Source organism: Hipposideros armiger, unplaced genomic scaffold (genome assembly GCF_001890085.2).
Source record: "Hipposideros armiger isolate ML-2016 unplaced genomic scaffold, ASM189008v1 scaffold_131, whole genome shotgun sequence".
NCBI classification, from domain to species: domain Eukaryota; kingdom Metazoa; phylum Chordata; class Mammalia; order Chiroptera; family Hipposideridae; genus Hipposideros; species Hipposideros armiger.
In genome coordinates, this window is record NW_017731481.1 from 2048587 (window position 1) to 2075135 (window position 26549).

The window sequence follows — 26549 nt, forward strand, 5'->3', positions numbered from 1 at the left end:
TAACTGGGCAATAAAATATGCAACAATAGCAAGTTTTCCTGATTTGGACGGAAACATTAGCCATGCATGATAATTATAATAATAGTAATAGTGAAAATGTATAGATACTGATTATGAGAGGAGCACTGTCCTAACACCTTATATAAAGCATATCATTTAATCCTCATGGAAATCCCATGAGGTTGGTACTAGTTTTACCCCCATTTTACAGATTGGGACACTGAGGCTTTGGGAAAATCAAGTGACATCACTTACTAGCTATCCAGCTAGTAAGAAGAGAATAGAGACTCTCTCCATATTTCCTACCTATTTCAGGCCTCCCTGATCTGCTGGCCTTACGGTCTGCGCTTTCCCTCTGCGGCCTGCTCGCGCTTCCTGCCTCAGGCCTGTGGACCTGTTGTTCCCTCTCTGGGAATGCTCTCCCCACAGATGCTCACAGGGCTGGCTCTCTTCACGCCTTCAGACCTCACTCAGGAGCCCTTAGCTGAGCAGCCTAACCAACGCCGCAGTCCTCCAGATGCTCCTATCACTCTTTCCACTGCATTTTCCTTTTCGACATTTACCACTGTCTAGCCCATTGTTTGTTTACTGTCTGCACCTCACCCCCACCTTTACTGGCAGAGATTTTTGTCCATGTTGTTCACTGCTGTATCCTAGCACCCAGAACAGTGCCTGGCACACGGCAGACCCTCAATACATACTTTTGGAATGAATGAATGTACTTACCTTACGTCATTGCCACCGTGAGCAAAGGATCCAAAACAGGCAGTAAGGACTTGCAGAAAATGGAATAGGAGGTGGACTTCGGCGGTGTCTTTCTCCTCTTTTTCTTCTTCTGCAGGGTCTTCCCGAGGCTGGGCAGGGTCGGTCAGCTCAGATGCCAGCTTCATTTCCACACCTCCCTCCTCTGCCTCTATCTCAGCTTCCGCTACCGCATTGCAGTAGCTCGAGTAGCTGTCATAGCGAAGTCTCTTTTTAGAATAGGACACAGTGTCACCCACCAGCTTTTCACTGTCCTCGGGTGCAGATGACGAGTCAGCTGTTTTAAAAGTCGTGTGGACTGGCATTCCACAAATGGCCGCGGTGTAGCAGGTGTAGCTGTTGTTTCTTCGCAGGAACCTGTAGTTATTTTCCTGTGCAGGCTTCTCCTCGGGGCCCCTGTCTGTGTGAATTCTGTGCAGCAAGTCTTTGTAGAGCCCCGAGTCCTTGTGTACGGTGTGGTAGACGTGGCCGTCACTCCTCATGTGGCCATCAAAGCCAAATGTGCCATTGGAGAGGGGCGACTTGGTAGAGCCATGAGTCATGGAGAGTGCCCTTCCTGCAAAGGGTTAAAAAATGGCCTTATTTTCTAGCCGTTCAAATTTAAATCATGTCTGGAAGGAAATATACTCTCCATGGGTTTGTCATGGTAACCTCTAGAAAGTTGGATTAGGGGTGATTTAAATTTTTTTCCACAGGCCTTATTTTCTAAATTAACTACAAAGGACATGTAGTATGGCTAAAATAAAAAAAGAGGGTAAAATTAATAATATGGTATTTTAAAAATGATGTTATTTAATTTCTCCTAAAAAGTGTCCTCCAGAGATGACTACCGCCTTCTTTCCTGTTTCTAGGAACCAGTAAGGGGAGAATCCTTATAAGGAACTTATTTTAGAAAAACTTCATACACAAGGGGCAAAACCCAGCTCACTAGGAGACAGATATTCTGGGTGCTCCTTAGAAGGCCAGTCAGGACTGTCAGAGGCAGTATCTGTCAGATCAAATTATTTTGCTTTCTTCGTGCCAAATCTGAGACCACACCTATGGAAAGCGGGTGCCAGAGCCCCACCTTGCAAGGAGGCGGGAAGCTGCCCTGACAGGCCTGGCAGAGGCTGGTGCGTGCCCATCACTGTCCACAAACATTATGGGACAGAAGGACACTCCCAGGACGGTCTTGGGGTTTTCTGAGGTTTCTGCAATTCTATGGTAGGATGACCACCTTGGTTCCAATTCTATTTTTCTCTTTGCATCTCCCACGATGAAGGCATCCTTATTAAGCTGGATAAGCCAATCTTCAGCAGCGAGGTAACTCCACAACATGGACAACATGCACGCGCAGCTAAGTGAGCTGCACAGAGGCACCGTGGGTGCCCTTGGTGCTGCTGCTAGGACTATAAATAGCTCTTGGAAGAAAAGCAGAGGACAAGAGTAAGCCTGCTCTGTTGATCGAATGGTCTCCTGAGTCCTCTTTAGCCCCTGGATTTTCTTTCTCAAAACATAAGACTGGGGGATACTTTTGTGCATTAAAACCTTACTGCCCACACGCAGGCCCAGCTGGTTACCCCCAAGGAACCGCTCTCTGCCACCATGCAAACCCCAGCCCTCCAAGTGGGTCTTACCATAGGAGGCCCGGGGGTGGTTTCCCACCGATGTGCCCTCTGAGGTCCCAGGCGTCTCCCCAGCTGAGCCCGTGAGAGGGACGGTGCTGTCGTCATTAGCTTTGGCACCTGGCAGCTCTTTAAATACTGGGGACTCTACTTCCTGAATTTTACTGAGGCTTTCATCAGAGACTTGTGATAAAGCAGCTTCTTTTTGTAATTTGCCTAAAGAAAACAGAGTCATAACTGAAAAATTTGGAAGAGAATTCTTGTTATTGACAAATGAATATACAAAATGAATATTTCTCTTTACACTTTGGTACTTACTTTGGACATGAAACAAAAAATGTTATAGCTAGATAGAAAAAATAAAGTGGAGAGTTCAATCAATTATCTGGGAAACCCAAGCCAGAAAATTCAGCTATTGAGGAAAAGATGGGGACTTGGGGCCTGAGTAATCTCATCCAAAACCAACAAAGAAGAGAGGGCTGACCTGACCCCCAGGGTCCCTTCCAGGGCTAACACTGTGTAATTCTACAAGCATCTAGCTTGGCTTTCTATTTTCTTAAACTAACCTCAGAATCTAACCACTGAAATGTTTCTCCCTTTTGTCTTCATAGATATTGTTACAGTCTATTTGGTTTTCTTCTGTTCAATAAATTATGGGTCTCGAATTTCTTCAGGTCACCAAATTTTAGGAAACCAGTAAATCATTTTCCTCAGAAGGAACAGAGGAGGTCCTACTTACTTTTAAAAATCCTTTATTTTCAAAAGAAACAAGGGACTTTTAAAAAAGTGGTTTTAAAGCTCAACAGCCATCTTTTTCATCAAATCTGATATGTGATGCTGCTGATGTACTGATCTTGCTGCTTGCCAGTTTTCCTCAGCAAATTTCTAGGCCATCACCTGCAGAAGTGAACTGGGACTGCTCTTCCCAGTCCCTCTGCGGGATACACGACACATAATCTCCACCTCTGGCATCTCTCCATCTCTGTATCTACCTAGTCACGTATAGAGAAAGGTTTTTTAAAAACTAAATTTCTACATAGTTATGTACTACAGGGAACAAGAACTGTACATACAGATCTCTGACCTCAAGTTGCTTATAATCTAGATGTGAGAAGATAATATTTGTAAAGATTATAATAGGTACAACTAAAATTATTAACACTTTCACAAGACACAGGTATTATTTTCTGCATTTTATTAATGAGCAAACTGAGGCAGAGAGATCAAGTCATTTGCCCAAGGTCGCACAGGTGGTAAAATTCAGGCCGTTTAGCTCTATGGTCCATGCCCTTAACCACTGGTCTGTACTGAAAATAATAGAACAGGAAATATAAATTGAAATACCAAAATATATGGCATTGACAAAAAAAATCTCCGAGGAAGGCAGAATGGCAATGTCAGTTTCCCGTTGTGACATTACAACCTAAAGCTGAAGAGCAAAGATTTTTATGGTCCATTTGACATTAAGGTTCAGCTATTAGGAAAAGCCTTTAAAAAAACTCAAAGCATTTCAAGTATACTTTATCACGCCCAAAGGGTTAAATCAAACAAAAAGTATGTTGAAGGGGGGGGGCTCATCTTAGGCTGGTACTTTGTATGAATAGAGTAGGTGATATTGTTCTCCACAGATACCATGTTTCCCCGAAAATAAGACCTAGCTGGAGACTAAGCCGTAGCACGATTCCTCCAGGATATGGAGGGCACGCACTCCTCACATGAGGGTTTTATGACCTGTTCCAGGGAGAAGGGTGCCTTTTCCACAAACTCCTTCAACTTAAAATATTCAGTACGCCAAAGCACCATATTTTGGCACCTAAAATCATGCTACGGCTTATTTCCCAGCCAGGTCTTATTTTCGGGGAAACAGGGTAGCAGGGAGCAGTTACATAGAAGAGGAAGAAGCAGCTGGATATCAATCCATCATTGATGTGGCTTCACTATTTAGTTTGAAGTTGCATGTATTAATACGAGTTTTATTATTAGTTTTTAAATTTACATGCAGTGGACTGACTCTGCCTGTGTGTGTACAATCCTGATTCTAACATGTCTAGATTCCTTTAACCCCTACCATAATCAGGATAGAGAAGGGTACCGTCACCCTGCAAAGCTCCCCTTGTAGTCAGGCCCGCCTGGCCCTCACCCTTGATACCCACTGATCTGGTCTGTGTCCCTGCAGTTTTGTCTTTTTTCAGAATGGCATATAAATGAAACCACAGATGCAATTTTTTGAGACTGGCTTCTTTTACTTGGCATAATGCCTTTGAGATTCATCGATGGTGTTACAGGTATCAACAGTTCATTCTTTTTTATTGCTGAGTAGGATCCAACATATGGTTGTACCATAGTTTGTTTTTTCATTCTGTGGGTAATCTGAGTTATTTCAAGTGTGGGGTAATCACAAATAAAACTGCTACAAGTATTCATATCCAGATTTTTGTGTAAATTTAAATTTTATTTCTCTAGGGTAAATACCTAAGAGTTGGCAAGTGTATTTAATCTTGCAAGAAATGGCCGAGCTGTTTTCCTGAGTGGCTGTCCCATATTGCACTCCCATCAGCAGTCTATGCGACTTCCAGCTGCGCCTCATCCTCTCAGCACTTAGCATTGTCTGTTTTTTTTATAAAGCTGTTCAAATAGGTGTGTATAATAACTCATTGTGATTTTCACTTGCATTTCCCTGATGGCTAGTGATGTTGATCACCTTTTTATGGATTTATTTGTCATCCATATATTTTTTTGGTGAAGTGTCTGTTCAGATTTTTTGCTCATTTTTTTTAAAGTGGGCTGTTTTCTGAGATTTCTTTATATATTCTGAATATAAGTCCTTTGTCAGATAGTGAATTTGCAAACATTTTCTCCCAGTCTGTAGCTTGTCTTTTCATTCCCCTAATAGTGTTTCTCATGGAGCAATAGTTTTTGGTTTTGATTAAGTGCAATTTACCAACTTCTTTATGAATTGTGTTTTTAGTGTCATATCTAAAAACTTAACCCAAGGGCTCAACTGTTTTTCCTTATTTTTTTCCCTAAAAGCCTTATTGATTTCTATTTTCTATTTAGGTCTATGATGCATTTTGAGTTAATTTTTTTACAAGGTGTAAGGCTTAGGTCAAGGTTCTTTTTTTTGGCATATGGCTGTTCAATTGTTCCAATATCATTTGTTGTAAAGAGTATTCTTTCTCCATTGAATTGCCTTTCTACTTTGTCGAAAATCAATATGCCATATTTGTCCGGGTCTATTTCTGGACTCTATGCCAGTCTATTAATTTAGATGTCTGTATGTTCACTAATACCACACTGTTTTATAGCTTTATTGTAAGTCTTAAAGTCGAATAGTATGAATTCTCCAACTTTATTCTTTTTCAAAACTGAAATTTGGCTATTCTAATTCTTTTGTCTTTCTATATAAATTTTAAAAGCACCTTGTCTAAATCTACAAAGTATCCTGCTAGTATTTTTTTTTAATTTGTATGAAACCTATAGATCAATTTGGAAGAATTGACATCTTTACTGAGTCTTCCAATTCATGAGCATGAGATGTCTCATTTGTTTTGATCTTCTTTGAAATATGGGTTTTCAAATTTGAATATATCCATATTGAAATGATTGTAAGGTACATTCTGAGGCCAAAAGTAAATACTTCTTTTCTTTTGAGAGCCCTGTAAAAATATGTGGCCTCAAGGCCTAGAATTCAATTATTTTGCTAGTGACAGGAAAAGAGCTCTGGCAACTTTCTAAACCATATTCTTCTTCTTTCTTTAAAAGTTGTTTTTATTGAGGTATAATTTACATACAATAAAATTCATACATTTAAAATGTGTAGGTGGATGACCTGGGACTACAAATGACGCCACCCTACAACCTGTCCCCCAGTTAAGACTGGGTACATTTCCACATCCCCAAAAAGTTCCCCCGTGTCCCTTTGCAGTCAGTCTCCTGCAACCCACCCCCGATGGTCTCAGCAACCAGTCATTTCCATTGCTATAGATTAATTTTCACTGGGATCATACAGTATGTACTCTTTTGTATCTGGCTTATTTTGTTCAACATAAGGTCTGTGAAATTTGTTATGTTGCCGAGCCTACCAGTAGCTCACTGTTTGTATTGCTAAGTATTGTTCTATTGCATGAAAACCACAATGTGGTTATCTATTCACCTGTTAATGAGCATTTGGGTTGTTTCCAGTTTTTGGCTATTATGACTTAACGATGTGTGCACAAGTCTTTTCATGAACAAACATTTTCATTGCTCTTAAAACTGAAAAGAGCATACCTAGGAGTGGAATTACTGGGTCATATGCTAAATGTATGCTTAACTTTATAGGAAACTGCTACAGTAATTTTCAAAGTGATTGTATCATTTTACATTTTACCATAAATAAATGTATGAGAATTCCAGTTATCCCACTTATTTACCAACACTTGATAATGCTACTCTTTTTCATTTTAGCCATTCCTGGTTCTTGCAGACATGAGGTGATATTTTATTGTGGTGTTAATCTGTATTTCCCTGAAGACTAATGTTTTTCATCAGCTCAGTAGCACTTACCTGCACAGTTAACTTCCAGTTATCCATGGCAACTGGGACCTTACTGCTCCCCTGGGTCATAAGTTATCAATAAAAAGTTTGAGCCAGAAAGTGGTCAGAAACCAAGAGACAAGGACTGGGCCTGTATGTTCTAGAGTTATCCATGCTTCCATTCCCTCTGTTAGGTAGGATAATTGTGGATTATATCTGAAGTCTCAGGAATTGGGAGTGTTTTTATAAATCAGAAGAATAAAAAAGCTCTCACCTGCTATTTTCCTCCGCATCCATGGACACACGAAGAGCCACACAAAAAAGGCGAACAGCAGCGCCACACCAAACGAGATGAGTGCTATCGCCCACATGGGGAGGACCAGGCCAAGCACTGAGCGATAAAAATGACAGCAGTGGTGTCAGTGGATGCTTTCTGAGAGGTCAAGCCTCATATCAACATTCCCCAAACCTAAAACTAATCACCTGGAATTTGTATTTAATAAAACTCTCAACCAAAAAAATGCGCTATACTTTTTGGGATAGAAAGCTGTATGTTTAAGACGCACTACACCTTCTGAATATGTGGTTAAACAGGTTAGTAATCTAGTTATTAAAATGTTACCAATTTGGCACAAGCAGTATATTAAGTTGGCAATAAAGCCATTTACATATTATTTCAATATCTAAATTCCCAAGTGGACAAACGTGGCTAAGGAAGGAGTCCACCATCTTGTGTCCTAATAGCTAACCCACTCCCATGGGCTGGAAGCAAAGAAGCTGAGGTCTGGAACGCTGCACAGAGCCGCTGACTGCTGCCTCTTCTGGTTTCTCAGTAATCAGCAGCCTTGCTTTAAATGGACATGACGCTCTGACCACATACACTAAACTTTTTAAAAATCCGTTTAGAAACAAAAGTTTTTAAAAAGGACATTGACCTTCAAACTCAACTCTTTGCAATGTCAAGTCAGGGAATTACAACATAGACAAATCTTTTCGTTAAAAATCCAGTGATGCACACTAAGTTGCAATTACGTAAAAAAAAAAACAGTAGGAGTGCACACGGTTTAGGAATATATTTTCCTAGTGCTGTAATGTCTCCAGAACTTATCACTCTGAACTTTGTACATCTTCTGTCACTGGTGGCAACAGGCACACTTAACACACATTCACAGGGGTACAACTTAAACACGCACACTTGCACAGGAACACAAGATATACATACAAGGATTCCCACAGTAGCATTACTTGTAATAGTAGGAATTTGTAAGAGAACTAATATACATGCATCATTATGGAAATGTGAAATAATTATAGTCTACAGTCTTAAAAATGAGGTAGATCTATATGTACTGGTAAAGAAAGAGGCCCAGGATCTAGTTAAGTAAGGAAGGCTGGTGGTGGGCCAGCCGAGTGGCGCGTTGGTTACGAGTTGGCTTGGGACGCCAGCTCTGAGCAGCAGGGCCCCAGTTTGGATCCCACATGAGGGCCAATGATGCTGCGCCCTCTACAGCTAAGTTGGTGAACAACAGCTCGACCTGGAGCTCGGCTACCGTGAGCTACTGAGTGGCTGGCAGCCAGTGTGAGCTGCAGTGAGCCACCGTGAGCGGCCATCCAATGGCCAGAGAGTGACAGCCTCATCGGGAAGAGCGCAATGATAATACCAACATGGGCCAGTGAAGCGACATCTTCCACAACTAGACTGAAGAACAAAAGGACAGCAACTTGTCTGTTCCCCTTCCCCCGATTCCCCAGCACTGTTTCCCTCTCCCAATTCCCCAATAAAATCTTTTTTTAAAATAAATAAAAAATAAATAAAAAATAAAAACCTTTAAGAGAAAGAAAAAAAAAAGGAAGGCTGGTAGTTGGATGATGGTATGAGCAGCATGACCCAATTTATGTTTTAAAAAGATAACACCCCACATTTACACTCCTACCATATGTGTGAATATATAGAGAAAGTTCTAGAAAGATACAATGGCTATTCCTGCGGAGAGATGGGAAACTAGAGGGGGCTTTCAACTTCTTACTACATATATACTTTTGTACTGTTAACTTTTTTTTTTTTTTTTTTAGCTGAGCCATCCTGCTACCTGTTGGCAGCTCAGCGGCTACTCAGCTTGGGCTGGACTCGAACCGCTGTTGCTCAGAGCTCAAACTCTTGAGCGAGCTCTTAACCAACTGAGCCACTCGGCCGGCCCTTGTACTGTTAACTTTTAAAATATATAATAAGCATGTCACTTTGGTAAATTGTTCAGTTTTTAAAAAGTGTTAAGAGTGAATTATTTAAAACTCTGCCCTTTGATTAAACAGCTCTTTAATCATGCAGGCTTAATAGACTGCTAACCATTTTATACAAACCAACTCAGAGTTACTCAATTAAAGTACTGTTAAACATTTTGGCAATTGTAAAAGGTAGAATAGGTAGTTAATTATAAATGGGGTCAGAATTAGCATATATAAATATGAAAGCCAAAAAACCAGAATCACCTAACTTAATTATAGCTAAGGGCTCACCGGTGGGAGTATAGACACTTAAGGGCCAATCTCTTCCACTTCCAAGCTCCCGGGTACATCAGGAAGCTGTGGACTTGCGTGGGGCTGCGGCGGGTTAGCTGACTGCAAGCTCCGGCCTCGGCTCTGCCCCAGGCTCAGCCCTAGAATCCGAAGCTTGGAGCTGCTTTTAAAACCATGGGGCCTGACCTCATGGGGCCATGCCTGTGGGCCATGGCTTCCTGGCTTCTGCTTTCGATCTTCATGTTAGTGTCTTAACACATGTGATAAAGAATCACTCCAAAGCGGCATCTTGCCAAACTGAGTGGTAACTGTTAATTCCCAACATCAAACTGACCAACTAACATCAACCCAAATCCCTCTTACAGCTTAAAAACATTTGGTTTTTGAAGAGGTTTCCTGTTTCCTTTGTGGCTCCTGGTTTAGTTGATGGTAAAATTGTTAACTGCTACTTTTGGCTTCATTGTGTTAACCTGATCTAAGAGAGGCAAACCCTGGATGCTGTGGGGAAAGAGAAACCACCAGGGAGATATATAAGTGAGTGAACCCTTCTGCTCTCAGGCCCTCTTTTTTCCATTTCTGCCGAGCAGAACCCACAACAAAAGCAGAGAAGGGCTGCTTTCTGGGCTCCCTCCCAGCCCATCGCCCTGCTCTCCGCTGGGGTCAAGTGGGATTCCAGATGGGTCGGGACCAACATCCAAAAGGGAGAAACTGAGTTTAGTTACAAAACCTTTGGCCCTTTGCTTAGACAGTGAGACACAATGTCACCTGCTCCTTGAACCCTTACTATCAGAACCGCCTTTGCCATTGGTCTAGCCTGGGACATGGCCAGAAAGCTGTGAAGTCACCCTCCCATTCACAAGGTAAGAGCAAGGGACGCACACATCGCTGAGGACGGAAGGGGCGTGAGGAGGAGACAGAGTAAGTACTAAGGAGGAAACGAGTGAAGGAACGCAGGAAAATAGGGGAAAGCCGTTGACAGTGAGTAAAACAGGAGGGAGGAACAGAATGGGGCAGAATTTGGATGGTACCCAATTATCCCAGCAAGTTAGTAATGTAACAGAGCACCTAAAGAACACAGGAATTTACTCCTAAAGCCCGCATGTGAGAAATGCAAACCAACAGTTATGTTATAAATAACTCTAAATTGTACTACATATATAAAACCAAGTTTCACGGATTAAAAAAATAAATACAAAAATTCAGCCAAGAAAAGTGCTTGAATCAATGCACATCCAAAGGAAAACTATTTTTCTTCTGAAAAATTTGAGGTTGACTTATATATAACAACATTCTTGACAAAAATACTTTGTATTGACTGGTCCTCCTGTGAGGACCTCAAAATGTTTTCCAAGAATTACACCTTAAGAGGGCCGTAAAGCACCGCGTGCACTTCTTTCTGTGGACAGGCAAAGTAGGACACAGCTTGAACTGCTCCAGTTCCCTCGGCCAAGAGTGGCTGCCAGGAACCAACGCGGGGCGCGCTCAGCCCCCGTCCTCGGCTCCAGCCACTCAACGGCCTTTCATCTCCAGCTCCTCTGTGTTCTGACCAGCAGAGATATGATGAATAGTGATTTAGCTCTAACCTCAAGCATCTTTACAATTCTATTCCAAATCCCCCACAGATCAGAAGGCTCGAGTGACTCAGGGAAGAAGCAAATAGAACTTTTTAGAAACACCATCTTCCAGAGCCCTCATTTGGTTACACCTCTTGTTTTGCATATACAATTATTAGAAACTATAAAATAAATAAAATTTCTATACAACCAGTAAGTCTTCACTCCATATTAGCTCTCTTGTACACCTACTCGTCAGCCCCTTCTCCCTACAACCATCCTTCTTCGCTCTCTCTCTCTTTGGTGTAATTTTATAAATAATATATTTTTATATAAATAACATAAAAATATAAGCAGTACAAAATTGTTATGATGTACAAATAAATTCCTAATCACCCTCCCCTCTCGAACTCACGTCCCAGAGAAATGCTGGTAACTGTTTGGTGTGTATCTTTCCAGGCGTTTTCTAAATACAAACCAACACACAGTCTAGACTGTTTGCCATAATTTCTTTTTCCCTCTTCCTTCTCCTTCCTTTTTTTTTTTTATTTTTATAACTTAACAGATGTAGAATCTTACTGGAGGTACTGCTCTGTGCTTTCATTTCTCACATAACGGTTTATTGTGGACATCCTTCTACGCACATTTACCTCGCTTGCAGAGTCACTTTTTACTGATCCTCCCTTATCTGATAAACTGAGTTACCAGTTTTTATTTTGTTTGTTTTAGATTAATATGTTCAAAGCATTAGAGGGAGAATAAAAGGCATAAGAGGAATCCTAGAGCAACTTCTTCAAGAAAAGGAAGCATTCTTTTAAAATTGAAAAATACTATTTCCTAAATTGTCCCATAATTGGGATTTTTTTTGCAGATGGTACCAACTTTCTCAAACCAGGGTTCATTTATAATAATTCTGAAAAGGAAGTGAATTTAAATCACTGTTTTGAATGAAGCCCTTGGTGATAACTAGAGACTCTTCTCACCCAGGGCTTCCTGACCCAGGGCCGACAGTCACTGCAGTCATCATGTCTGGTTTCTCTGCAGCTTGGAACTTTAAAATGGTGACATGGAATACATACATGGGCACCAGGCTCCTTCCTACAAAGCCAACAGAGGCCTGAGGAGTGACTGATGGTCTAATTTTCTTGGGACTAGATCAGAAGAGCTGCAATTGAATGAGGAAGAGGAGATGAAAGAGGAGGAGGAGGAGGAGGGAGGAGAAGGAGAGGCAGTGGCACCTGGGTCTCAGATGCAGATTGCTCTGAAGCAGCCAGAAACCAGGCCTGGTTCAGGTTGAGAACTCATTTGCTGGTAAAAAAGAGAGTAAAGGTTGCTAGTAAGACTTTTGAAGAGCACCCCTTACATAAGAACTGTGATAAGGTAACAGTGTTTGTGGTAAAGGTATGATGAAGAGGTGACTAGAGCAGTGGTTCTCCAACTGTACCATGTATCAGGATCACCAGAGGGCTCCCTGGTAAATCACAGGTTGTCAGGCTGCAGGATTTCTTACTCAGTGGGTCTAGGGTTGGGCCTGAGAATTTTGATATGATACCATGAGAAGCTCATGCTGCTGGTCTAGAGACCACACGTTGACTTAGAAGTTATACACTTATATATACTTAGGTTCAATTAGGTGATCTGCTTTGACTACTCAAAGAGGCATGTGATAAATTTCAGCTTTCATTCTTTAAACGCTGAACAAAAACCAGGCCCCACACAACTGAAGACTTTCTCATTAAAAATAAACTTCAGGCTTATATCCAACCCAAGTGAGCACTTTATTTCCTAAAGTTATTTTTGCTTCTTGCAAATTATTTTTTAAAGGACCAAAAAATGCAAAGACAACTTTTTAAAGTGCTACCTTAGTCTTTGAAGTGTAAGAGTGACTTTTTTTTGAGAAAAGTCATGTTAAATGCAAAGTAAAACAAATCAAACTAAGCCAAAGATATAAACAACTTCAAAATAATTCAGAAAGGAGGAACAGAGGAAATCGAAACAAAATACTATAACTCAACATCCAGTGGACCCCACTAAATTCATCTCCAGGCATAAAAATGCTATTTATCAACATCTCTTAAAGTTGAAACTGGGTAAGATTAATGGTGTCATTTTTTTTTTTTTTTTTTTTTTTTAGAGAATTTTGTTTCCTTTTATCCCCGAGGCCCTTATGTGTTGAATGGAAACGTTCTAAGAAAGAAAGGGACACAAGGAAGAATAAACCCCAGGCTGGCAGAAAGAAAGACACATCCTAAAAGGAGCAGACTGACCAAGTCACTGTTGAAGTGACACTTCTCAGCTCAGCCTTACCACCAAATATGACACCGTGGCTATTTATGATACATCTGGACAGGCAGAGAGGCCCTACATGAGGAAACATCATGTAATTAAAATTTAGTTTGAAGGGCAAACCTTAACCTTCAGTGTTTAAATAAAAAAAGATTTGAACTCACCTACTAGAAATTCTGGAAACATTTGACATGAATGTTTATTAGCAAAGTTCTTTTCTGATTTAGTGGAGGAACAAAACGGTGGGTCCTTCAGAGTCATGTCCTTCTTCTCCTTCCTTTCCCTCTAGGCAAGCTCCCCCAGAAAATTTCAAGTAAGAAATTTTCCACACCAGTATGTGTGGAAAAAATAGAAAGATAGAATGACTCAGGATATGTTGGCAACTTAAGGCCAAAAAGATGAGGCTATTTATGACTGATGGTAATAAAATACCCCTTAACATGTGCTAAGAGTTATTATGTGTCAGGCACTGTGCTAAGCTCCCTGCCGGTATTATCTCGCAGAGATCTCACTACTGTCCTTACTTTATGATGATGAACAGAGAGGTACAGGGAGGTGAGGAAATGTGATGCTTTGGACAGTACAGTCACCCAACCAAAGCACTTAAACATTAACTCTTAGCACTGGGAATATTGTTTGTGCTTTCACCTGAGTAATGATCTTCAAGATTCTTATATAGAAGTTTTTAATGTTCCTAATCAAAGAGGTAGTCACCTTCTTCATACTACCTGTATATTAAATATATACAAAAAAACATATATCCAGGTTTCCAAATATATTGGAAGCCATTTTTAAAGAGAGTGATGAGAAAGGAATGTATTAAGGCTGATGTATTTTGACTGTCATTAACGGTGACTTTAGATAGCAAGTACTATACACTAGGTGGCTTGGGACTACATTGTCTGCTTCAAATTTTGGTTCTGCACCTTACTAGTTATATGGCCTTGGGAACTCAGTATTGCCATGCCTCAGTTTCTCATTTGTCAGCAAAGCAATATTACCAATTTCCTAGAGACGTCTGAATGACTTAAAAGCCTTAATTCATGTAAAACTCAGCTCAATAAAAGGTAGCATTTATATTATTTATTTCTCACAACCTCTCTATGAAGCATTTATATTATCTTTAGGGTCTCATCCATTATATAGTTTAATTTTCTCTAGAATAATTTCCTCTCCCAGTAAGACTCTTTTAGCAAATTTGCAGTAAAATTGCAGCAAAACATGAGGAAAAGGAAAAAAAGATGGAAAAAAATAGGCCAAGTATAGAAAACGTCAAATTTTAATTAAAAAACAAAAAACCACACAGTTGACTTCTGACAGTTAGAAGAAGAACCAGGGAGCAAGAAGAATAGAGAGTAGAAAAAAATAAAATGCAGAAACAAAACATATATCATCCTTATTTATACCGATTCCCATTTCCAGGACTTGGCCCTACAAAGGCATTCCTGGCATTCACTGACTCGGTTTCCTTAATCACTAAGCCAGAGGTGTCTGGCTCCGGATGGTTGCTTAGCTTTTGGTTCAGTTAACTGGACCTCCAAGAGCCTAAACAAAAGTAAGAACAAGGACTCCCGAGCAAGAAGACGGTGGACAAAGAAGCTTTGGGAGATGCACAGGCTTGGTGGTGGGCTTAACTGGGTGGCGTGTAATGGTTTTTTCCCTGCCTCTGATTTTTTTTTATAGACAATGAAAACTATCTGTGACAAACATACTTCATAATCCATGGATTACAAAACCTGAAGGGCCATCAGGCTGCTGTTATCTGAGGCTAGGGTGTCATGTCTCTCATCGCCATGACCTTCAGCTTTGGGCTTTTTGTTAACTTAAAACAGCTGTGGTGCTTCACAGCTGGGCTGCCACCCAAGGCCTGGAAGTCCTGGTCAAGAGCATTCAAACCTTTAAGATCGACATTGTGAATGCTGCAGGTGCCAAAGTCGAAGGCTCTATAATGCTAAGAATCACTCAGAAATAATTTTTTTTAATTTTTAGTACTGAAATATACAAACATAATTATATATGGCAATTAAAATCTGAGAAAAACTGCCTTAAGAAAACCTAGTTTGAGAAATTCATAAGGACTGTCCCTCATTTTGGAAGAGGACACTTTTCAATTATAATATGACTTGCCATTTAGAGAATTTTATCTTTTGATCAGAGAGGGAGATTTTTGTCAGATATGGGCAATAACTGAATCTTAATCCATAAAGAACATTAACAAGAAGAAAAACAACACAAACTAACGTATCTGCTGACTCCTGATAGCCCCACAATAATGGGTGTATTCAGGGTCTGGCTGCAGGAGGTTCATCACACAAAGAGAAACAGAAGGATTTCTCTCAACCAAAACATGTACAGAAATACTGAATTAGAATGTTGCCAGTTGATCATCAACACTGAAATGTGTGCAAATAAGAATACTGTACGAAAGTTTTTCTTTACCCACTGAAAAAAAAAACAAAAAAACAACAAAACTTTTATCCCCGCCCCTGCCCAAACTCCAAACTCTTGTAAAAGAAAGAACAAAAGCCATCAGGATGGGAAGAAAAGAAATACCTCTGAAAAGAAAATCACCATTGGTTTCAATATCTAAAAAAAAACAAAAAAAACCCCCATAGTTTCTAGTCACTGGATTCATTGGTCTGACAATTTCTTAGAAGTTCTATATTTGTGACATTGACCACGTTCAGAGCGTCCCCTCTCGTGTCACCGATGTGTGGGCTGTACTGCTCACATGTGCTCCGTCCCCCTCCCCAGCTCAGGGAGGCCTGAGGAGTTAGGCGTGTTCTGAGACTCAGAGAACATGAGGAAGCTACTTAGGCAACATAGCTAGGTAAACCGCAGAATGGGAATTTCGATTTTCTTTTCTTCAACCTGGAAGTCTGTTGCCTTTATACTTCTATATCTTTCGAGTATTTAAAACAAGCAAATGCATTTACTACTCTTTTCACTACTTCCTTAATGACCAAGAGTAATGCCTTTCACTGTCAGCCTATGACAGTACCAACACCAAATAAACCAAACCGTTAGACTGTGATATACCTTGCCTGCTGGAAGTACTTTTCCAAGGAATTCTTACCTGGTGCTCCCGTATACATGATGGAAAATACGTTTATTGCTATTGTAGCAGCATAGAACACTGGAAGTGCCCGGAGGCCATTGGGAACAGGGTCCTCCTGCATGGTATGACATAAAGGAGAAGGTCAGGAGTCAAGAAGCATCTGAACCCAGTATAAACACCAGCATGGCCAAAACAGCCGGCCATGTCACTGCTGTGTGATCTACTTCACATTTACAGAAACAGCATCAGCTTGGGCTGTCTCTCCTACACTAGTGCTATTTCAAAAAGCCCATTATTGTGCCCAGCAGATATGTCAAAGCCCTAGAATCACATGAGCTGACGTCAGATTTAGAAACAGAGAAGAACTGTTAGGTTAGGCCAGTTCCTGGGGCCGGCCATCTACTTCAAAACCTGGGGCACTCACTGCCCTAGCTAAGTTTAGGTTTGGCCCTAAAAATCTACTTTCAACAAATATTTTGAGACTCGACGCTCTGAGGAAGCCCTAAGGAAAGCCACTGCATTACTACTAGATTTTAAATCACTCTACTACACACTACATTTTAGCTCTACTAAAATTACATAAAGCAAATACATTACCATGTGCTATGATTTTCAACATCGTCTCGTGAGGTATAGTATTGAAGCTTCAACCATTAAAAGTTACAAAGAACTGTGAGTTCTTTATCTAATAAAACATTTATCCACAACTTCAGGGTTCTGGTACATCACTCCCTAAATCTACTACTTCAACAAGAAAGGCACTGCACATGTGTTAGGCTAAATAACATCTGAGGGAATATTTGAAATTTTAAGAGTTTTAAGCAGATCTAAAGAGGACTTTGAAACAAAAATATGGACTGGGAACTCCTCAATACAGCACTGGCACACAGATGTTATTTAAATAATTCAAAGAAGGACAGATTTCTAATAACTATGTAAGACACTGGTACATTTATCTGAATCTGCTACCTTCCCATGATAAAAGGAAAGTTAGACCTAAACGTTGATGTGAACCACAGCAGTAAGGATAAATAGGGACTATCTCAAAGGTTCCTACTGTGAAATGCAAAGATGTAGGGAAATCAAGTGTGTTTGCAGAACAGTCCAACTCCTCCAGAACCTACTGTGGAATGTCTCAAGTAACCATCAGCGCTTGTCAAGAGGCTTGAGTTGCATGGTTGTGAGGTGTAAGGACCAGTAAGAGCAGAGGGAGGAAGTGATTCAACTGCATGAGAGTCATACCAGGTCAGGCAGGGGAGGTTAAGAGCAGCAAATATGAACAACTGAGGGGCAGAAGCTGGGATGAGGGGCACAGCAGTCTTCTAATGTGTCATGTACCACGTGGAAAGAACCCTGGCTGAACTGAAAACAAAATGTGGCGATGCTCAAATGCCTACTGCCTCTGGTTTCCAAAATGTTGTTTCCTTGGGGACAACAGTTGCTAAAGGACTCCCAACCAATAACTTCTGAAGGTGTATAAGCCCTGAGTTTATGTTTTTAATTACATCACCTTCTGTTTTCTCAAATAACCTAAACTCAGATGACAACTGTCTCATTGAGACCTGTCTCCTTTCTTCCCTCTCTCCCCTTTTCCCCTCCCTCCCTCCCATTCATCCATCCATCCACCCACCCACTGTTACCTACCCAAGCATCTATCATTCCCCCTTAACAAATATTCAACCAGTGTCTTTGAAGTGCTAAGCACGGTGCTAGGCGCTGGAACAGAAAAGTGAGTTAAGAAAGTTATGGTTTCTACTCTCACAGGTCTTATAGGAAAACAGCACATGGACCACGAAGCAAGAAATAAAACTCCACATAACAACATGCGAGTGCAATTATGAGAAGGTACAGAGTGCTGCGGGTATCAGAGAGGAACCAATCAGAACTTGGGGTGGGAGAGGAAAGGCTTCCTCAGAAGTGACACCTGGAGGATGAGTAGGAGCGGGAGTTTGCCAGGCAAGGATGGGTTCCAGACAGAGGAAACAAAAGGGTGAAGGCCAGCAGGCAAGAGGGGGTGGCATCTTAAAAGACGTAAACAAATATTAGTGAGGCGGGAGCCCAGGAAAAGGGATGGGCAGTTTGTACTTATCCAGGAGGATGAGTACTTCCATGGACCACTCGGCAAGGATAAGAAAACACAGCTGCATCTCTAAGTAAGGATACCGCTGAAGAAAGGTATTTTCTCGGTGTGCTCTCACACATGACCCACGCCTGCTTTGTGGCTTATAAAATATTGCAACAACCCCTTGACAGTCAAATAAAAGAATACAATCGAGTTTTTTTCTAGGATACTGATCTCAGTAAGTTTTAATTTTAATCTCATTTTATTTTTGATAAACTACACCCCCAATTGGTAGATGTCCTTCTTTGCATCCTTTTAAGGACAGGAAAAAGGCAGTGCCTCAAGCTTGCTTTCTCCATTAAAAACTAGAAAACACCTTACATCTGGGTAAAGAAATTCTCCAGCTGTTTTTAGTAATAGTCTATTTAAAAATCTTAACACTATCTCATGCTGTTTTGTTTAACGATCAGGAAGTAATTATCTTTCCTTTCCGAGGTCAAAGCACAATGAACGCCTGGGAGTGCTAAGAGCTCAGTCATAGGGCAAGAAACAGCGTTTACAATGCTGGGCTCTGGGGGAGCCCCTGGGTGCCCCACCTTGGATCTTTACTCTTGCTTCACAATCAAGTCTGATTCTAACTTCAGGGTAATATGCCTTAAAAATGTAAAAACACAATTTTTCCTCTGACCCCTCATGATTAATTTCTATTGAACAGAACCAAAATTCGTTCTAAAACTTAATTAAAAAAAACAACAAAAAACCCAGCCTCACTTACCTTTTTTAAGATGAAAATTCTGATCAGTACAAACAGCACGCCAGACATGAAACCAGACAACAGTGGAGATATAAACCAAGAAGCAACTGAATAATTAAAAAAAAGTCTAATGAATGTTAAAATCCTACATAATTCAATATATATTATATTTATATCATACAGTGATAACCAACATACAGTACATACATTAATAAATAGTTCTGGAACTATTCAAACCGTAACTCAGAGGCTAATTAATAAAGCCTCTGCCCTGGCAGAGCTGACCTTTCACACATGTACAGCTCTCCCCAGACACACACACAATCCCACAGAACTGAGCGCTCTCCCAGCACACAGTTAGTAAGAGATCCTGAACTCTAGCCTCAGAGACAGATCTAATTCCCACTGAGCCGCTTCTGCCTGCTCTTCGTATCAATCCATATGGAGACCCGGCCCTTGCTCCAACAGTAAGGGCCATTTAAAAGGTGGGCCACCTTCCATTTCATTTCCCACATCCAGCCTGGTACTGCCACCTGGGCATGTTTAACCTCTAGGCTAGCAGTTCTCAACTCTGGCTACACATTGGAAATATCTGGGCAATTTTCAAAAACTAGTTACACTCTGGCTCCACCCCCCAGAATTCTGATTTAAAAGGTTTGGAATGGGGTCTGGGCATTGATATTTTTAAATTGCTACCCCAGGTACTTTTAAAGTACAGCCAGAGTTGAGAACCACTATTCTAGAAGCTTAGGATCTAAGGTGATTCTCCTGGCCATCTGTGTGTCCCTCCCTGCTTGGCAGGTCAGGGGTCCGTTCGACCTAGAGCTCCTGAGGCCACTGGGATTTTTAAAAGGATGAGTGACACAGAGGAGAGAAATGGGAAAAGATTATTTTTTACAGTGAGCGGGTTGGTATTTATGAGGCAGGATGGATTTCTCACTTACTATAAGCCAGAGCAAGGAAGCAGGTTGTCAGGCCTCTTAGGACAGTTCCTGCCAGGCAGCCTACAGCCCAGAAAGAACACTTGAGTGCCTCCTCTGTGAGGGGCAGGCTGGGTGATCTCTTGAATGCAGCGAGGTAAATAACATTAGGCTCACTGCACGGCTTCCCTGTGACCATGAACTCTGACTCCTGGACAGTAAAGGTATTTTTCTCACGAGGGCCTACGTTTTCTCTGACTACAAACTGATTTCAATCAGATAAATTTCTTCACTACCTAGAAACAACAGATAAATATTTTCAAAACTAGGTGACAATGCAACATTTGAAAAGAGTGCTTAGAGGTAAAAAAAAAAAAATTCTCTAACACATAACAGTTCACAATCTCTGTTAATGGAAAATTTTTAAGGGAAAATGTTTTACCCATATAGGTCTTCTAAACCTTAACACTTGAAGGAAAGGATATATTATAATGGTAACTTTTAATAAAACTTACTCTAGAGAATGCAAACTTTCCTTCTTATAGGTAAAAGAAAATGGCAATTACCAATCTTGACAAGCTCCATCCACTGCACACCTTTTGTACCAATTGCAACAAGTGAGAATCCTATAGTAGAACCAACAATGCAATGAGTTCCTGAGATTGGAAGCCTCAGGAAGGATGCGATCAGCTGCCAAACAGCTGAACCTATAGGTTGAGAGAGTAAAAAAAAAAGTTAGATATAGAGTACAGTGTCTCAAAACAGCCACAAAAGGAAGAAATCCAAACTACTGTTCTCCATAACAACACTCTCTGGAGTTCATTTTCTGTGAGTTGTTTCTTTACAAAGTGCTAATGTCCCGACAAAAAGGTCACTCGATTCACTTCAAAGAAACAGTCTTCAAGAGTGAAGAGATAATGATGATTTATTTAAAGAAAAGTCTTTAAAGGAAAGTCTCTTGATGCCAGTTATTAACTGCCTTTGTCACATTTAGGCAAGGGCGCGGTGATGAACTTGTTCTGATGCGAAGTGTGGCCAAGAACAAGCAAGAGATTACAGACTCGAATGAACGCAGACCAACAACCGAGGCTGCATATTGGAAAAGGTTTCGTTGCAGTCATGCCTTGTCACATAATGGGAGGGCTGGACATCGGCCACGCTGCATTAGTGTGTCCAAGGGAGAGTACACCACCATGGAGCTTTTTGGTTTTTGCTTCGCCCATGAGAAGGATCTATGACTATTTCACCCAAAGATGGGCGTCTGCTCTCAGCCTCTCCCTAGCATAGTGGACCTTTTCTTTGCATACTCCCTTAAGTCTTCTAATTTTTAGGAGTTCAAAGGATCCCTCAGTTTTGGCTGCGTGTCCTTTTACCTCGATTTCACCACTCTTTTCCAGGCTTAATGTTTTTCTAGGCTATAGTTCACGTCAGATATTTTCATAAGCAGATCAAATTTTGCAGTGAGTATTAAAAGCATCAGCTGGGAGAGATCACTTTCAGACACAGTTGTTGAAAAGTTCATATATAGAGAGCTGTAAGGGAACAAAGGGTTTGGCTGATAAGCAGGGCCCGCTATTAATCCCAAATGTTAATTCTGGAAATCTGGTTGCTTGGCAGCAGCAGCACTTTTAAACAGACCCTTGGCATTTTCTTCAAAAATATCTGAGTTACCGGGGATCATTACAGGTTGTACAGGTCCCAGTCAGTGAAGCAATGCTGACAGCTGCTCCCTGAGTGCTGGGCATGCTGACCTTCGAGCCGCAGTGGGCTGTGACCTGTGTCTCTCTGAAGCATGTGTTGGAAGGAGAAGGGGCCAACCCTGTGCTGCCAAGCCAGGGACAGCTCCATGGCAGCACCCAGGCTTCCCAGTGGACAATTCCTTAAGCTTTCCACATTTAAGCCCTGGGCTCCTCTGGGGCTATACAGCTGTTTTAAAAATAAAGCCAGAGTTTGGAGCATGTTTCATGGCATAGAACCATTAACTAAAAAACAAATCTTATGATTTATATTCTTTCAAAAATGAAAATAATCTCGTAATGTTAAGAGAATGGTATAAACTCACCCACATGCATTCAGACCATGAGATTTTTCTTTCCTGAAAGCTGCTATTCTTTCTCTGGCTGACTTTATGACATACATCCTGGAGTAGGAGGGTTTGTAAGGAAAGGTAGGGAGGATGGGGGCTGTCTGAGAGAGGAAAGAAGGAAACGGGAGGAGTGATGAAGCAGCTGAAAGGAGGGGGAGAAGGGAGCAGGTATGTGCAGGGGACCTAGCAAAGTTAGAGTGGGTGAGAGGCTGCCTTAACCTTAGGGATTTCTGAAGGCAAATGGGATTACACTAAGGTTAAGGAAAACAGTGGGAAAAAGAAAGGTATTTTAACCTAAGATAATGATGGCCTACAAAGAGGAAAGGGATTAAGTACAGGATAAGGGTATAAGACAAAAGCTAGGGAAAGTGCAGGGAAAGACTGGCGTCTCTGAGGCGATTGGTTCCTGGGAAGATGCAAGAACGGCAGAGCAAAGGCTCATGGTTCTCAGATGCAGGCAGGCAGGTGTGAGTGAGTGCAGGGAGGGGAGAAGGCTCAGCAGGTACAGGTAGAGAGGGAGCTTTAAGGGGACTGTGCACTTCTCAGTGTGGTTCAAAGAGATGGCTTCTTCATGCTGTTGTGGGTATTTCCATGAGAAGACAGCGAGTTTTGAATTCTCAATAGTTTTGGAACCATTGGTGGTTTTATACTAAGTGGACTGATTATTGTTTTCAGGCTGAGCTAGAGTCCCAAAAGATAACTTGTTCGGGAAGTTTAGCTGGCAACTTAATTTCTTTCTTTTACCCAATCAACTTAATGCTGCCACAACTCTATCAGAAAGCACAGAGACCCATGGGCTTGGGAAAAAGTGTCTAAAGAAAAAAGAGGAAAAAAATAAAATAGAATAGAATAAAAGGACAGGGGGAGAGAGGGAGAGAAAAAATGGATGTAGAATTTAGAAGAGGAAGATTGGGCGAATTCAGGCATCTGAACAGAATCGGCTTTGGTTTTGGCCAATAATAATTATCCCACCATCGTAAGTTTACACAGCTTCTCATTAGCAAGGAATCCAGTTTTGAAAATCTAGGTAACCCATACAAATTTCCAACAAAATAGGCTTTGAGGTTCATCTACACACACACACACAGAAGGAGAAAAGGAGAAGAAGAAGGAAAAAGAGAACAGGAAGATGACGACAACCAAAGCAAACAAAATTAAGTTATTCAAACAAAACCCCAGACTGTTTAAGTTAAGCTAAATTCTAGTTGAGGTAAGTATTCTTCATTCTTTCAGTAAAGAGCCAAAAAGCCAGTGGTGGGAGAACTGAAAAACTGGACAAGTCATACTGTCCACACAGAAGGTCAGCAGTGACACGAAGCTCAGCTCACAAGGCTTTTGTGTTGAACTGAGGGCCTCGGGGTAACCTCACTAGCAAATCTCTTTCATAAGCACCGATTTAATTTCATCAGCGCTTTTCTTTATGTTTCCTCTACTTTCAACATATATTGCCTTCATCATCTTGACTGGAAAAATCATAATTTCAACATGATGTGATTATGTCTTAGACATCTATCATGGCTATACAAGGGAGAATTTTACAAGCAAGTTATTTTTCTAAGGGAAATTTCAATTCTATCTGACTTATGAAAAATATATGTTCAGTGAAGGGAAGTAAAATTCAGTCATTACAATAGCTGTTGGAGTTAAAGCCATTGTGAACCTTATCTCTTTAAAACACAAAATGTTAAGTTTAGACTTTGGCGCTCCTCAGCATTTATTACCAGCCTATTATGCTTAGTAGTATTTAACACCTTAGTACATCGGTCTCTTTCAGATCAAATGCCTCAACAACTTCTCAAACTAATTTTCTGTAATTCAAGATGATGGGCCATCTCAAATTTGACAAATAATTTCCACATTCTGAGTGCTTAAGAAATGCCAGTGTGATAAATAGCTAGGGATCTGTGGAATGTAGCTGTGTTCTTGGCACACCAGCATCTTACCTCCTGCCGCAGGACTCTTCCTACAAAAGGATAGGTCCTGTTGAGAGCAGAAGGTGGGAGAATCTCTCTAACCCTCTTCTCCCTAACCAAATTACCCATATAGGTCAGCTGTCTGCTGTGACGTCATCTCTACCTAGAGGCAAGCAGAGAAAGAGTCCTGTCAGCCGCACTTCAGGCATTCCTGCCTGCTCCTTCAACTGTAGCAGAGCAGTAAGGAGAGCGTCCCCACAGTGCTTCAAGTCTATGGGCACTCTGGGCAGTAGAGATAGCACACTGTCCAACCCATCTGCTTATTAACATACTTCACTGCCTTCAACACTTCTCTTTCATCTAGACAGCTTGAAACTACCAATAAATGTTGTACTATAAACAGGTGACATACAAATGCTCTTTTGGCCAGAAAACAAAACAAACATACCAAACGTAGCTCCCAGAGGTAGAATCAGAAAAATCAAAACAGAGACCAACAAAAGGATTACAAATAATGTAGAAGAGTACAATTTCTTGAAACATAAACTATTAAGATTCATTTGATAACTGCTCTAAAACTTAAATTGAGAATACAAAAGTTAACTAAGTATTGTTTTTTGGCATCAAAGTTTTCAAAACACTGCATCCTAATTGATGAAGAATCTATGAAAAAATAGAAATAAACCTTAAAGGAAATCTCATAAGTCAACTTTTCAAACACATTCACTTAGACATGTTATTTCTTTAATAACTTTCAAACAACTTTAAAACGACAAAGATATTCTACAAATATCTTTTGTATAAGTACTTTTCTTATGAAAAATACTCACTTAGCCAAATCTATTTTAACAACCAAGGTTTGCTAAAAATTTGAGAAAATGAGTGCTTGATATTTGAACACTTAAAAAAATCATAATCAAATTAAAATGCAGAAAGCAAAAATAAGATATAGTAAACATGAAACATCAAACCAGTTTTTGCAAAGTTAAAACAAAAATTACATTTATGAATATGACAAAAAAGCACTATAGGGAAGAAGGTCTGTAAACACATTTTCCATCAGTATAAAAAAGAATGCTACTTACCAACCATTGCACTAACTTCCCCAGCCATTAGTGTTTCTACAGTCTCGTTGTATAGGTTCACATCGATGATACCTTTTCGAATGGTCTCTCCTACTTTGGCTCCCAATAACACTGAGCCCGTGGTTTCAAAAATTGAAGCCAAAATGCACGCCTGCCTCAAGGTTACCACGCCAGAGCCCACAGCAGTACCAAATGAATTGGCAACATCATTTGCACCAACAGAAAATGCCAGGATAAAAGCTATGATAAAACCCAAAATGACCATCCACAAATACTCAGTCATGGCCATTTTGGAAAGTGGGCTCTGGGTACTTTTCTTTTGCAGAAATATTTTAAATAAACAAAGCTTGAGGTTATAAACGTCGTAAGGCCGAGAGTTCCTGTAAACAGTGAGTTTGCTCTGGAAAGTGCTGGACAATGTTAGAGCCTGAACAAACTGCTAACTGCTGGTTTTCAAACTACTGTCAGTACAGTTCATTTGGTTGTGTTCAGTCAGCGGTAAAACACATTCCATATTTTTCCTCCCAATCTGGGAAAGCTGTGATGTCTCCTCCTGTAACAGAAAGAAAACAAAAGAAATCAATTACCCTAAGCAACCTGTAACAGTTTGTTCTTTCAGAAATAAATGTTTTAAGCCTACTAATGGGATCTAACATTGGCATGTGACAGATCTAACCACGAAGCAACTCAATGAAGATTATAATTAGGTTAGCTACCCCCCACCCCCCTCTCTCCCCCCTGCAAAAAAAAAGCTGGTTTCTAGAATGCCAGAGATTGGCGCATGCTTTGTAATTACAAAAGTGATAGTAAGCCTTAATAAGATACATTTTTATGCAATTTGAAAAATATATTCGGTCATTATTTTCAGAAAGAAAAAATTGCCTCAAATGAACAAAAGATAAATGAGAAATTCAATCAGAGTTATAGAGTTTTTCAAATATGTGGAATATGCCAAATTTCTTGGAACAGGGATTACCAAATCGGATCCAGTGACACCGCAGGGTGTGGCTAATTATCTACCTGCACATTTGCACATAAGGAATAAGCACTTTACATTATGACTACATCATGTGTGTCTGAAAGGAAGTTCACAGGTTCTGGTACAAAGTGACTCATCCAGAGGGTGACAAAGGTGGGAGCTGATGGTCCTTGCAAAAGACAGAAAGCTAGAGAATGAAGCCACCCTATTAAAGCACGAGTCAGATCATGACACTATTCCACTACTTCCCATCTCACTTAGAGGAAAAGCCAGAGGCCTCACCATGGCCTGTAAGACCCTCCAAGATCTCCTCACAGCCCCGCCCCAGCTCACTGACCTCAGCTCCTGTTCACCCCCTTCCCTCATTGGCTCCTTCCTTCTCCTTGCAAACACCAAGCACTCACCTCAGGGCCTTTGTATCTGCTGACCTTGCCAGGAAAAATCTCCCGGACAGCTGC

The 26549-nt window shown here is 40.8% G+C and overlaps 1 protein-coding gene across 3 annotated transcripts in view; it reads right to left on the minus strand.

The window, feature by feature from the left end:
- The window catches only part of SLC20A2 (solute carrier family 20 member 2), a 97598-nt gene that overhangs the window by 13618 nt on the left and 57431 nt on the right, over window positions 1–26549 (minus strand). For all 3 annotated transcript variants that reach the window (XM_019649248.1, XM_019649247.1, XM_019649246.1), the window contains exons 2-8: window positions 25113–25665; window positions 20595–20735; window positions 19130–19215; window positions 16311–16407; window positions 7156–7272; window positions 2379–2582; window positions 727–1318 (exon numbers count right to left, since the gene is read on the minus strand). In XM_019649248.1, coding sequence (XP_019504793.1) covers window positions 727–1318; window positions 2379–2582; window positions 7156–7272; window positions 16311–16407; window positions 19130–19215; window positions 20595–20735; window positions 25113–25401 — 1526 coding nt within the window. In that variant the 5' untranslated portion in view covers window positions 25402–25665. The remainder of the gene's footprint in view (window positions 1–726; window positions 1319–2378; window positions 2583–7155; window positions 7273–16310; window positions 16408–19129; window positions 19216–20594; window positions 20736–25112; window positions 25666–26549) is intronic.